At 47.2% G+C, this 12,242-nt stretch overlaps 1 protein-coding gene across 3 annotated transcripts; it reads left to right on the top strand.

Annotated features, from left to right (window-relative positions):
* Positions 1-907: 907 nt before the first annotated feature.
* On the top strand, positions 908-11,811 carry PA2G4 (proliferation-associated 2G4). Of its 3 annotated transcripts, XM_060306263.2 has the most exons (17): positions 908-1,172; positions 2,977-3,105; positions 3,367-3,472; positions 3,565-3,634; positions 3,882-3,974; positions 5,550-5,613; positions 5,841-5,919; positions 6,097-6,175; positions 6,266-6,399; positions 7,056-7,150; positions 7,276-7,403; positions 7,562-7,615; positions 7,834-7,900; positions 9,407-9,541; positions 10,499-10,787; positions 11,170-11,192; positions 11,462-11,811. In XM_060306263.2, exons 1-13 carry the CDS (start codon positions 1,085-1,087, stop codon positions 7,897-7,899), a joined length of 1,185 nt encoding a protein of 394 aa, XP_060162246.1. In that variant the 5' UTR covers positions 908-1,084; the 3' UTR covers position 7,900; positions 9,407-9,541; positions 10,499-10,787; positions 11,170-11,192; positions 11,462-11,811. The 3 variants fall into 3 exon arrangements, with proteins under 3 accessions (XP_060162246.1, XP_060162248.1, XP_060162247.1); XM_060306265.2 differs by lacking the exons at positions 9,407-9,541; positions 10,499-10,787; positions 11,170-11,192; positions 11,462-11,811 and adding an exon at positions 8,666-8,957; XM_060306264.2 differs by lacking the exons at positions 9,407-9,541; positions 10,499-10,787; positions 11,170-11,192; positions 11,462-11,811 and having other exon boundaries at positions 909-1,172; positions 7,834-8,957.
* Positions 11,812-12,242: the final 431 nt, after the last annotated feature.

The following is a 12,242-nucleotide window of genomic DNA, read 5'->3' as shown; positions in this document are numbered from 1 at the left end:
ATGCTTCTTTCTCTGTCTCCTGATAGGCCTACTCGGCCCCATGTAGCTTTCTCCAGCCCTACTTTTCCTTATTCCCTTAAGACCAGCATAGGGCACAGTCCTTCTCACTTAAGGGTTTTACTAGGAATCTACAGGGCAACCAACTGGGAATAACAAAACAAGCAAAAACAACACGTTTAGGAAGTTAGAAAAAGCCCTAAGAGGTGGAATACTGAAAACGCAAATGTTTTAGAACTCCCATTCTCTTAAATCTCCGTGAACACTTCCCCTAGGTGCCATCAAAGCCTGTTGTTAAACAATAGTGCCATCTTCAGTGGGAGTCCCGTCTCTAGATTGGGAGGCTGTAAACGGATAATCCTTCAGAAGTCTGGCTGCTCAGTTAGCCTCTGCTGCACAGACTCCTGATCTCCTTCCACACCCGCTCTGCCCCTCCCCGTTCTCGCAGCACCTGAGGACGAGCGGACTGGCCGGGCCGGTCCCTCCTGCCACTCCAGGGATCCGGGGAAGGCCGTACGCGCCCTTAACGCAATCTCCCCGACTCGCCTCTGTTCGGCTCCACCCTGCCCCGCAGCCTCCAAACACACTTCCCCGCCGTAGCTCCGCCCCTTCTCCCTTAGCCCGTCCCTCTCTATTACGGGTTCTCGCTCAGCGCTCCTGGTGATTGTGGTTTTTCCGGGAGAGACCACGCTTTTACTCACGCTCTCCAACGGCTCCGCCTTCCCGCCGGAGCCTGACCCTTCCCAGCGTGCTCGGCGATTCCGGCGTGCGAGGCCCTCGGAGGGCAAGGCCCCAGGGCCTGGCTTAGGGACGCGAAAGGCAGACTGGGAATTGTAGTTTGATAGCCCGCGAGGGGGGCTAGAGGCTGGCGGTAGGAGGGACTCGTTGTCCCAGCGTGCCCTGCGCCTCAGCCCGCGCGCTCGCAGTTTCTCGCTCTCGCCCGCCCTCCGCTCCCTAGCTTGCTCGCGCTTTTGCTCGCGCTCTCCTCGCGGATCGAAGGGACTGTGGCTACAGCCTGTGGCTGGGAAGGGCGACAGAGGCGGCGGTTCAGGAGAAACGAAGCTGCAGGGGTGGTGGTGGTGGGAAGATGTCGGGCGAGGACGAGCAGCAGGAGCAAACTATCGCCGAGGACCTGGTCGTGACCAAGTATAAGATGGGGGGCGACATTGCCAACCGTGAGTGCGGCCTCAGGGGTCCGGAGATCGAGGCTGGGAGGGAGGGGCAAGGGGGACGGTGTTGAGCTGGCCCCTGAGGGGCTGGAGCGGTGGGGTCATGCAGTGTGGGCTAGTGAGGGCCCCGCGCAGGTTTGCTGGAGGTGGCGTGGTGGGGAGGCTCCGTGTCACGCCTGGGACCTGAGAGGCTAGGCCTGGGCTGGAGTCTCTGGAGATGCGGGCGGGCGAGCGGGCGGCCGGGAGGGGCGGAGAGCTGGGCCTCCGGCCGGCTCCAGCCCTAGGTGGTTGGTAAGGAGGCGAGGCGTATCTCTTGCCCCTCACCCTTCAGTCCGGATCTCTGTCTCTGATTTTGGCAGCAACGAAGCCATCTCGAAAAGGAAGAGCCCCTCTATTTCGTAGCGGCTCTCCGCCGTCAGGAGCCTAGCCGGCACGTGTTGCCAGGTCCCCTGCGGATCGCCGGCTCTCTCCGCTGTGGTCCCTGACACCAGCTTCCCTACCACGTGCTTTGTTGTAGTTTTTCGTTCTTTACTTCAGCTCCTTCCTTGATGGGGGCCGCCTTCTACTCTTGGGCCAGCTCAGGGACCGTTGGAGGGCACCCCATAACTCTTGGAGATGTATCTCACTGTTCTCGAAGTTATTCATCACTACCTCCAATCTGCGCAGATGGCTTTAGTTAGTCGTCAAATTTGATTGTTCTCAAGGGTTTCACAATTTTAGGAGTGTTTTGAGGTCCTCCCCCCAACTAGGCAAACCTGTGAATAGTACTGTTAAAGGGGGGACTGATGTTAGAATCTCAGAATATTAGGACTGTGCTCTGACTTACTCAGTAGCTGCCCCTGCCACTCTGGACAGATGTCTCACTTTCTGACTTCTCTTTTTCCAATTTAAAACCCAGTTAGGGGGACAGAAAGTGCTTGTCTTTGGGCTTTTAAATGGTTTTGACAGTAAAGATAGGCATTTAGGATGCCTTTGATCCTATGGCTGAAAACCTGAGGTTTTCAGACTTCCAAAGAATCACCAAAACTTGGATCACAGAAATCAAATCTGAAGTCCAGGATGGGCCGCGGAGAGGGTATCCGGTGAACAAAACAATGCTTTATAACATAATGGACATGGAGTGGTTTGAATCAGAAAAAAAATTTTTTCCCTCTTGCAGTTTATAACTTCTGAGGCACTTGTGATTCCAGATACCAGTTTGAAACTCTTTTGGGTCACATACCTCTTTGAAACCTGCTAAAAGCAGAGCTTGCTGAAGCTCAGGGACCTTAGTTTAAGTCTCCTTGACTTGTTATTTGAAGAAATAAGTTTACATAAATTGGGATTACTAACATCTAATTGGGGTGTCTGGGAAGGGAAGAAGGTAGCATTTAACGGTGCATCAGCTTGGAGTCAGCAATTGCATGTCTATCTTCCTGTTGTCCCTGACGCCTATAAATTTCCTCCAGGCTGCTTTGCATGTATGTTGGATACCTTGGTGAGAACCCCCTTAAAGTTCATAATCCTGTCCTACCACACCACAGATACCATCTTTGAAAGTCTCCCTTGCCTAAGGAGACAGATGGTGCATACCCAGTTGTCACACTATATAAGGGAGGAAAGGGAGTGTTGGCTTTTTTATTTCAGGAAAGGAAGGTAGAGATTTCGAGATTATAGGGAGGTACATTGCAAGAGACAAAACTTATTCCCTCTTTCATCCTTTGAGCAATGGCACTAGGGAATATTAGAAACTCTAAGTCCAACTTCTAGGTGTTTCTTGGATGGTAACTTAGACAACACATGCAGGACTGATACGGGGTTCTGTTCCCAGGGGTACTTCGGTCTTTGGTGGAAGCATCCTGTTCAGGTGTGTCGGTACTGAGCCTGTGTGAGAAAGGTGATGCCATGATAATGGAAGAGACAGGGAAGATTTTCAAAAAAGAAAAAGAAATGAAGAAAGGTAAAAATAATCCCTCACGAATTTCCTAAGTTTGACCCTTATTCAGTCCTGTTTGTTTTATTGTAATGATGCAACCCCTACCCCAGCACTCGTTGAGATATTTGGAAATTTGGAATGGCAGGGGGGATTCAAGCAGTTTCCCACCCAATCCAAATTGATCAAACTTAAGCAAGACCCTGAAGAAAATCCACTCATCTTTCTGAGGGGCAACAGGGCTCCAAGAGAGTGAGCAAGGCAGTAAGGCTGATTGTCTCTTTACAGGTATTGCCTTTCCCACCAGCATTTCAGTAAATAACTGTGTATGTCACTTCTCCCCTTTGAAGAGCGACCAGGACTATATTCTCAAGGAAGGTGACTTGGTAAAAATGTAAGCTTAAACTATTTTAGAGCACTTGTCTTCTTCCTAAGCATTCACAGTAGTGCCAGTTGCTAATGCTGTACTCTGCTCTTGCCTTTCAGCGACCTTGGGGTCCATGTGGATGGCTTCATCGCTAATGTGGCTCACACTTTTGTGGTTGATGTAGCTCTGGTAGGTGGACCACTTTGAACGCTGTTCAGCCAGTGGGGAGTGGGGGAGGGCGCACTGCTGCTTGCTTCTTATCCCCAGCCCCACCACCACGCAAGTTTTGAGAGAGTATCTAGAGAAATGAAAGAGGAAAGGGTGTTTTCTCTCCTGACCACTGGCTGCGTGATGGACACAAACAGATATTAACTGAAAGACCAGCTGTGTTAAAGAGCTTTCCAGGAAGGCACTCACTGCATTTCCTTATCTACAGGGGACCCAAGTAACAGGGCGGAAAGCAGATGTCATTAAGGCAGCTCACCTTTGTGCTGAAGCTGCCCTACGCCTGGTCAAACCTGGAAACCAGGTAAGCTGTTGAGTCCAACTCCAAAGCTTGTTAGAGCCAAAGATGCATTAGGCATCTACAGCTATTCTATACTGAAAGAGAAGAGGCAGGAATTAAAGAGTAATACCAAAGAGCAGTTAAATCTGAGTGCCTACCTTAGATGGTATCGTGCTAGGTGTAAGGGGATATGTGGTCCCTTTCTCATGGAGCCTGTAGAGATCCTTTTTCATATTTTGAATGTGCATCTTTCCCCAAAATAATTTGAGATAGAGAGCTTACAATAAAACACAGATACCACAGTTTTAAAACTCAATTTTAGAAGCTTATAAAACAAAAATCATAATAGTACCAGTAAATTGGTGGCAAAGAGGCCAAAGCCCCTTGCAAGACAAAATTAGGAAGCCCAGGGATCATAAACTGCTCATGAATTCATACAATTTAGTGTGTTAGACTATTAATGGAGATTTTTCTCTAACGCTTAGATTTCAGAGACCTGTTCAATACTTAAAGCATCCTCTTTTTTTCTGTGCTCTCTTCTTTACACTTTTCATCAGTTTGTCCCCATTGTAACTTAATTGCATCATTTTTACTTAAACCTCTGTTGTAGGTTTCTTACAGTGGTACCTACTTCGTAGAGCTACCATAAAGCACTTTGAACAGTACTTGGCACATAGTAAGCCCTTGTGTCAGCTATTATTATTTTGCACGTTAATTATTTTTATTATTTATATACTGTGTCTTTTCATTATTTATATTGTGTCTTTTCACTGAAAGGTACTGTTAATGTAGTGGCTGTTGTCTAGCTGTGACATTAGACTTTCTGAATTCTCACCCTGTTGCCACCCCATACTGATTTTAAATAACTTCAAGTTCAAATTTCCTCATCTGTAAAGTGGGGAAAATTAAATTGTGCCTTATTATCACATGGCTGTGAAGATTGAGATCATCCATGTAAAAAAGAGTTTCTATACCCTTTCAACAGGTTAGAATTCCAGGTATAATGGACTAAACACTATGGTCAGAAAACCTGGGTTTATACCAGGTTCTTTTGGTTAACTGGTTTAACCCTGGGCAAATCATCATGTAACCTTTCTGAGCCTCAGTTTCCTCCTCTAGATTGGGTTGTAGATCTGCACTATTCACCTTAGAGAATCATTATCTAAGTAGACCATCTTCGTGAAAGTGCTTTGTAAAATGGTATGCAAATGTTATTTCTAGGTTGTAGGGATGATAGGGCCTATGAAATGAAAAACCAATGCGAATCATTGCACTTGCTTGAGGATATTAGATCTCTCAGTTCTTTTTTTTTTTTTTTTTTGTGGTACGCGGGCCTCTCACTGTTGTGGCCTCTCCCACTGCGGAGCACAGGCTCCGGACGTGCAGGCTCAACGGCCATGGCTCACGGGCCTAGCCGCTGCACGGCATGTGGGATCTTCCTGGACCGGGGCACGAACCCGTGTCCCCTGCATTGGCAGGCGGACTCTCAACCAGTGCGCCACAAGGGAAGCCCTCTCAGTTCTTTTATGCTTCTTGTTCTCATGGTAGACAACTTACTAGCCCGTGTATCTTATCTTTTATTTGATCTTGTACTTCTAGAACACACAAGTGACAGAAGCCTGGAACAAAGTTGCCCACTCATTTAATTGCACACCAATAGAAGGTGAGACCTCAGATAGTAGGGTTGGGGGTCTAAGTATGAGTGGTTTTGCAGAATTAAGACTTTTGCTCCCTTGAGGATCCATCTTGGCTCTGACATAATCCAAGCCAAAAACCTCAGTGCCCTGTGTTTCCATAGCCAGGCACTTTGCTCTTATTACTTGGGTGGGTGGGTTGGAAACCTTTTGGGATTCTAGGTGAGTGGTACCATAGACTTTGTCCAATCTGCAGGTATGCTGTCACACCAATTGAAGCAGCATGTCATCGATGGAGAGAAAACCATTATCCAGAATCCCACAGACCAGCAGAAGTAGGTGCCCTGTATGCCACCCTGTACCTTCTGTCATACCAGACTAGTCATGAATTTATCCTTCCATACTCCAGGCTAATCTTTTTTTTTTTTTTTCAGGCTAATCTTATCTACTTTCTACTCTAAACTCCAGGAATTATTTATTGCTCTTTATGGTTCCCTTTCTGTTCCTTTTAGGAAGGACCATGAGAAAGTTGAATTTGAGGTACATGAAGTATATGCTGTGGATGTTCTCGTCAGCTCAGGAGAGGGCAAGGTGAGGAATGTTTACCAGAGCTAGCAGGGTGGGGGGGTGGTGCTGAGGGTGTGTTCCAAGAGCACCAGACCAAAATGTGATCTTTTTTAGGCCAAGGATGCAGGACAGAGAACCACCATTTACAAAAGAGACCCTTCTAAGCAGTATGGCCTGAAAATGAAAACTTCTCGTGCCTTCTTCAGTGAGGTTGAAAGGCGTTTTGATGCCATGCCTTTTACTTTAAGGTACTACTGCACTTACAAGCTCAGGGCTTGGAACCAGTCTGACCCATAGACCACACACCCAGGAGCACTCTTTTATTTATTTATTTATTTTTAATTTATTTTATTTATTTATTTTTGGCTGCGTTGGGTCTTCCTTGCACGCGCGTGCTTTCTCTAGTTGCGGCGAGCGGGGGCTACTCTTCGTTGCGCTGCGCGGGCCTCTCATTGCGGTGGCTTCTCTTGTTGCGGAGCACGGGCTGTAGTCACGTGGGCTTCAGTAGTTGTGGCTCGCGAGCTCTAGAGCGCAGGCTCAGTAGTTGTGGTGCCAGGACTTAGTTGCTCCGTGGCATGTGGGAACTTCCCGGCCCAGAGCTCGAACCCTTGTCCCCTGCATTGGCTGGCGGATTCTTAACCTCTGTGCCACCAGGGAAGCCCCCAGGAGCACTCTTCCTTCCCCCACCTTTCCCTCCCTCTCTCTCCTTTCCTGCCTAGACTTGTAGCTCCAGCCTGTGTGCATGCCTTCTCCCCTCTGCCATCTCCCTCTCATAGAAGGTAGTGTAAAAAAGCAATCCTACGCATGATTTCTGCCTGAGGGTAGGAGTTATTTAAAAACATGAGCAAAATGGTAAGACATGATAAGGAGATAAGGATACCTGAATTTGTCTCTCCCTCCCTAGAGCATTTGAAGATGAGAAGAAGGCCCGCATGGGTGTGGTGGAGTGCGCCAAACACGAACTGCTACAACCATTTAATGTTCTCTATGAGAAGGAGGGTGAGTTCTAAGAAGAGAGTTGTACTTTGGAGCCCCTGATTATGGTCCCCTCCTCCCTATAGCTCACAGAAAAGAGGATGGATGACAAGGGAACATTTTATCAAAATACTTTGTTTCTCTCATAGGTGAATTTGTTGCCCAGTTTAAATTTACAGTTTTGCTTATGCCCAATGGCCCCATGCGGATAACCAGTGGTCCCTTTGAGCCTGACCTTTATAAGTCTGAGATGGAGGTCCAGGATGCAGAGCTCAAGGTTAGTGTGGGATGGAAAGGGGCGGGCACGTGGCACTTGTCTTGGGAGTGAGGAATAAGTGATGGGAAGGTCCTGAAGAGAGCTACAGTGCTGAGAGTAGCACTTGGTGTTTGCTCCACATTCCTCAAAATTTGTTTTCCTTCTTCTATATGTTCCAGGCCCTCCTCCAGAGTTCGGCAAGTCGGAAAACCCAGAAAAAGAAAAAAAAGAAGGTTCGTTACAGTCATCCCTCTCTGGCAGGGTGAACCTGATCCCTCTTTATTCCACCTTCCTGGGTCATGGTGGGTGTATAGATTTCTGTATGTCCTTATTTCTCCCCGTCTCAGCCCTGACCTAGAGAATTAGGATATTTTTGTCCTTGGTCCCCCAGACACTACCCTAAGTTGTTGGAAACTGACATGTCTTCTCCCTCTCCTTTCCATGAATATAGGCCTCTAAGACTGCAGAGAATGCCACCAGTGGGGAAACTTTAGAAGAAAATGAAGCTGGGGACTGAGGTGGGTCCCATCTCCCCAGCTTGCCACTCCTGCCTCATCCCCTTCCCACCACACCCCAGGCTCTGTGAAATGCAGTTCGTCTTCTCCACCCAGGACCACCAGCAGAGCGGGGTCTCCCTGTCCTCGTCCCAGTCCCCCAACCCAGCCCCCTTCCAACAACAACCAGCTCCAACTGACTCTGGTCTTGGGAGGCCAGGCTTCCCAGCCATCGAAGACTACTTTAAATAGAAAAGAGAAATTGAATAATAAAATCAGGAGTCAAAATCCATCGTCTTCAAGCCCCTCTTTCTAGCCTTTTTCTACTATTCTCTGCTTGGTCGAGGTTTATGACCCTACAACAGAACGGGGAAGAGGCTAAAGTAGCCGCCACCACTAAAAACTCAGCTGAAATGTTTTTATACCACTCCAGCGTCAGCATTTTCCCATCTGTTGGGGCTTGTTCCTCTCTCTTGTCCCACTCTCCCCAAGTATTTTATCAGGGCTCAAAATAGAGGAGCTATTCTTCAGACTGTTTTTCTTCACATGTGGCAGATTCCTTTTATGATCCAGGCTGTCTAGTCAGGCCCCTCCCATTTTTAGGAGCTGGAGCCTGCGTTTACCAAGGGATTCTCATCTATCAAATGGATCCTCATTTGTAAATCTTTGTAGTCAATTTTGTTCTGCAGGACATTTTTTTCCCCCTCCACAAGGCTGTAAAGAAGTAATCCATCTCAACCATGTCCATTTCTTTGGAGTCAGTGGGATTCCTCCCTTGCTCTATCTTAGAAACCTGAGTCGGAAGCTCCACTGTGGTTTTGTTCCCTGTATGAAATATTTTGACCTCCCTTTCTTGAAAGAAAGACCTGGAACCAGAGGAGCAGACTGATTGAAGAGACAAAACTCCTGGCTTTCTGAAGCTGTGGACTTGGATGAATTGCTAGGGGTTTGGAGAGAAAGTTGACGAATTTCAGTACCTCTGGCATGCTGTCCCAGGGAACTAGGGCTCCCGCTAACTTACAAGGTTTTTAAACACATTGAAAATGACATGGCGTTAAAATAAATTTTGATTTGCTCATAATCATGTGTCTTTGTTTGCTGCTCTTATTTGATGGCGGTGGGAGAGTGTGAGTTGAAGTGGTGATCATTTGGAACCTGTTTTGTTTTGTTTTGTTTTGTTTTGTTTGGCATGCAGAATCTTAGTTCCCCTACCAGGGATTGAACCCATACGGAATCTTAACCACTGGACTGCCAGGGAAGTCCCTGGAACCAGTTTTCTATAGCCATATTTTACCTTTCTAAAACAAGGAATACCTTGAGTTGGGGGGACATAAATCCTGGATTCTCTGAAAAGAGTACGTTTTCTATGGGAGTTTGTGATTTAGTTTTCTGACGTAAAAACATAAACCTTGCTGCCGACACTGTTCGGGACATTAATGTTTACTGCAAAAAGTAAGAACACTGTATGCAAGTGATTATCTTGATTTAGGAAGCCAGGAAGAATGCATTTAGTGTTATGCAATTTTTCAGGGCCAGCCTGAGATTGGATGGGTAATTTGTATTAGAGCTGCTTCCGCATGAGGCATTGCTGACCTGAAGATACTATGCTGAGTGAAACTGAACACATCCCTTCATGAGAACTTACAGAGAGTGGGCAATCAACAGGTGAGAGCCCAGTGGATTTGATATAAAAACAATCCTGGGGTTTTTTGTTTTCAAACACATTACCGTCTGCTGGTGACAATACTAGAACCGCTTAGGCACTTGGAACAAGGGCCCTAAATTTAGAAACCTTGTTTTTCCAGAGCTAAAAAGTGAAATTTTATAAAGGGAAACCACTAAAAAAGGGATTATAACAAGCCGTACCGTATCTTACAGTGAATAAGGTGAAGTCTGTATGATGAAGAGTTCTCTTTCATCCATAACTGTAGCCAAATCTTTGGGTGTCTTTTCCGGGTACTTCTGACCTAACCATACCGTGAGACTGGGAAGTTGTCTTGCCACCAAATACCATTCTTGCCCTAAAGAAACGTGTAGCTCATCTTGCTTCCCCTCTGTCCATTGATTTGATCTTCACCCTATGCAGAAGGAGAATCACTTAAGTATTTTCTGAACAAGATGCATCGTGGCCAGGAATATAGTGATAATCTGCCTCAGGCATTGTAGAGAAAGACCGGACTTGGCTAGGAAAAGAGTTTATCTTCGATTGTTACAAAGTTCTCTGTAGTATGACAGCTTTCTCGACTCCTCACTTTACATCCTTTCAATGTTCTGAAATCTTAGGACCTTTGTAAGTTCCAAGATCGAATCTCCCTGCAGCAATTTAGTTTAGAAAATAAGGTAAACCAGTAAAACAAATCAGGAGTTTTTGTTCAATCTGCACCTATCCATAGTAAAATGGAGGATATCGCCAACAAACTGCAACTCCCATGAAGCAATGAGAGGGAAGGCGGAAGTAGCTGCCCTTTGCTCGTTTGCACCTCTAGGTCTCTTATTGGAAATATGTGCTCATATTTAAATAATATAGTATCCTCATAATAAAACTGGGGAAAGGGGAATTTTGTAACTCAAACTCAAAATACTGTTTTCCAACAGAACTTTCCTAATTCAATCACTTCTCAGATACCTAAGGCCGAAACCCATTGTTACTCCCCGCGGGCAGCCCCGCCCCTAGGGGCAGGGCGAGACAGCGGAAATGACGACAATGAGCGTTCCATTAAATATCCGTAGGCGGGCCTGTAGTCCTCTCTCGGCCTTAGCGCCATCTTCGGAGGTGAGTGTCTGTGCTGCTGTGTTCGGTTTCCGAGTACAATCCACTAACATCTGATCTCTGCAGTTACCATCGTTATAGCAGACTAACTGCAGACTTTTTTTCTTTCCCCGTAGAAACCTCCGCGCCATGAGAGCGAAGGTAAGCAGTCCCTGGCAGTGATCTGAGGCTGCTAAGAATTGGCGATTGTGGGGGTAGACCTTGGCAAGGGAAGTCCGCCATCGTTCCGGGATCGCTGGGTTCTCAAGGGTGCCCAAGATATGTTGGGAGAGGAAGGATAGTTTGGGGAGAAGCAAAGGAAGTGGTGGGTAAGTGCTGTGGTGAGAGAGGCTGGGAGTGCGAGAGAGGGCGGGAGTAGAAGAGCGCATGCGGGATTCGGGGTTTCACGTCTGGGATCCGGGTGGGAGTCCAAATTGTTGATATGGTTACTCATATAATGCTCTTCATATCCCTGCCTAAACTTGTTACTAAAACTAATGATACCTTGTTTTATTGTCTGCCTCTGGTTATGATCGGTTGCCAGTGGAGGAAGAAGCGAATGCGCAGGTATGCTGAGACATTTCCAGTACAGGAGGGGGGAAGTGGAGCGCGCCTTGGATAAAACTTGGGAGGAACATTTGGTTTAGAAATCTAAAACAACTTTAGGTGAAAAACGTTATGAGCATTGACTGGCCAAAGCCAGGAGTTGGGACACAAGACGGTAGCATCGTATTGTTGATTTTACCCCTCCCTTGTGTTGTCTAGATGTAAAATGGGAGGGAAAGACTGAGCTCGGGTTTGTGGGCAGGAGGTGTATACTTATGTCTGGTTTTCAGGCTGAAGCGCAAAAGAAGAAAGATGAGGCAGAGGTCCAAGTAAACTTGTACACCCATGGAAGCCACAGGAGCAGAAACACGGGAAGCCAGAGGCCAGGGACGCTGGTACAAATTGTTGGACTGCTTGCCTACTGTCTAGAATTTGTCTCAGTGGATCTGGAACATCGATGGCCATTCTGATCGCCTCGACCGCCTTTGAGAGACCCACTTTGCTCGTATCAAAACGGCCCCTTTTGGCCCTTTGCCCTGGACCTTTTGACATACTGGACTAGTTCTATTCTCAGTTGTGGCTGAATGTAACATGTAACAATAAATCATATCTTTTGCTGTCTTAGCTGAAGAAAAAAATTCGCCTTGTGTGTTATGTGATTTTTATGGTTCCATTGGCTGGGGATTCTGTACCAGTACAGTCGACCTCTCTACCCCGTGATGTAGAGGAAGTCAAGCAAGCTCCTTAGGCTGCAAGTCGGGTGTGGGGGTTCTGGCCCTCGGAGCTGCTGGAGCATTGGGTGCCCTTTACTTCCTGGAAAGGGTGTTACACACGTCAGGGAGAGTGTTCAAGCTGATCTCGCGGGCACAGGGGCAAAATGTGGTTCCCCTCCTCCCTTGTCTAGGCCTGCATTACAAAGTCGTTTTGGGGGCTCTTGGCTGTTGGGTCAGGTTGCCATGGTGACACGCAAAGCTTGCTGGGAACTTCCTGCGGCTTGTCGCGCAAGTACTTCGCACACCATAGAGTGTGGTTCCGGGTCTGGTGGCTAGAGTGTCATTTCTTCCGCAGGAA

This window comes from Globicephala melas, chromosome 10 (genome assembly GCF_963455315.2).
Source record: "Globicephala melas chromosome 10, mGloMel1.2, whole genome shotgun sequence".
Classification (NCBI taxonomy): Eukaryota; Metazoa; Chordata; class Mammalia; order Artiodactyla; family Delphinidae; genus Globicephala; species Globicephala melas.
This window is presented reverse-complemented; position numbering and strand designations above follow the sequence as displayed.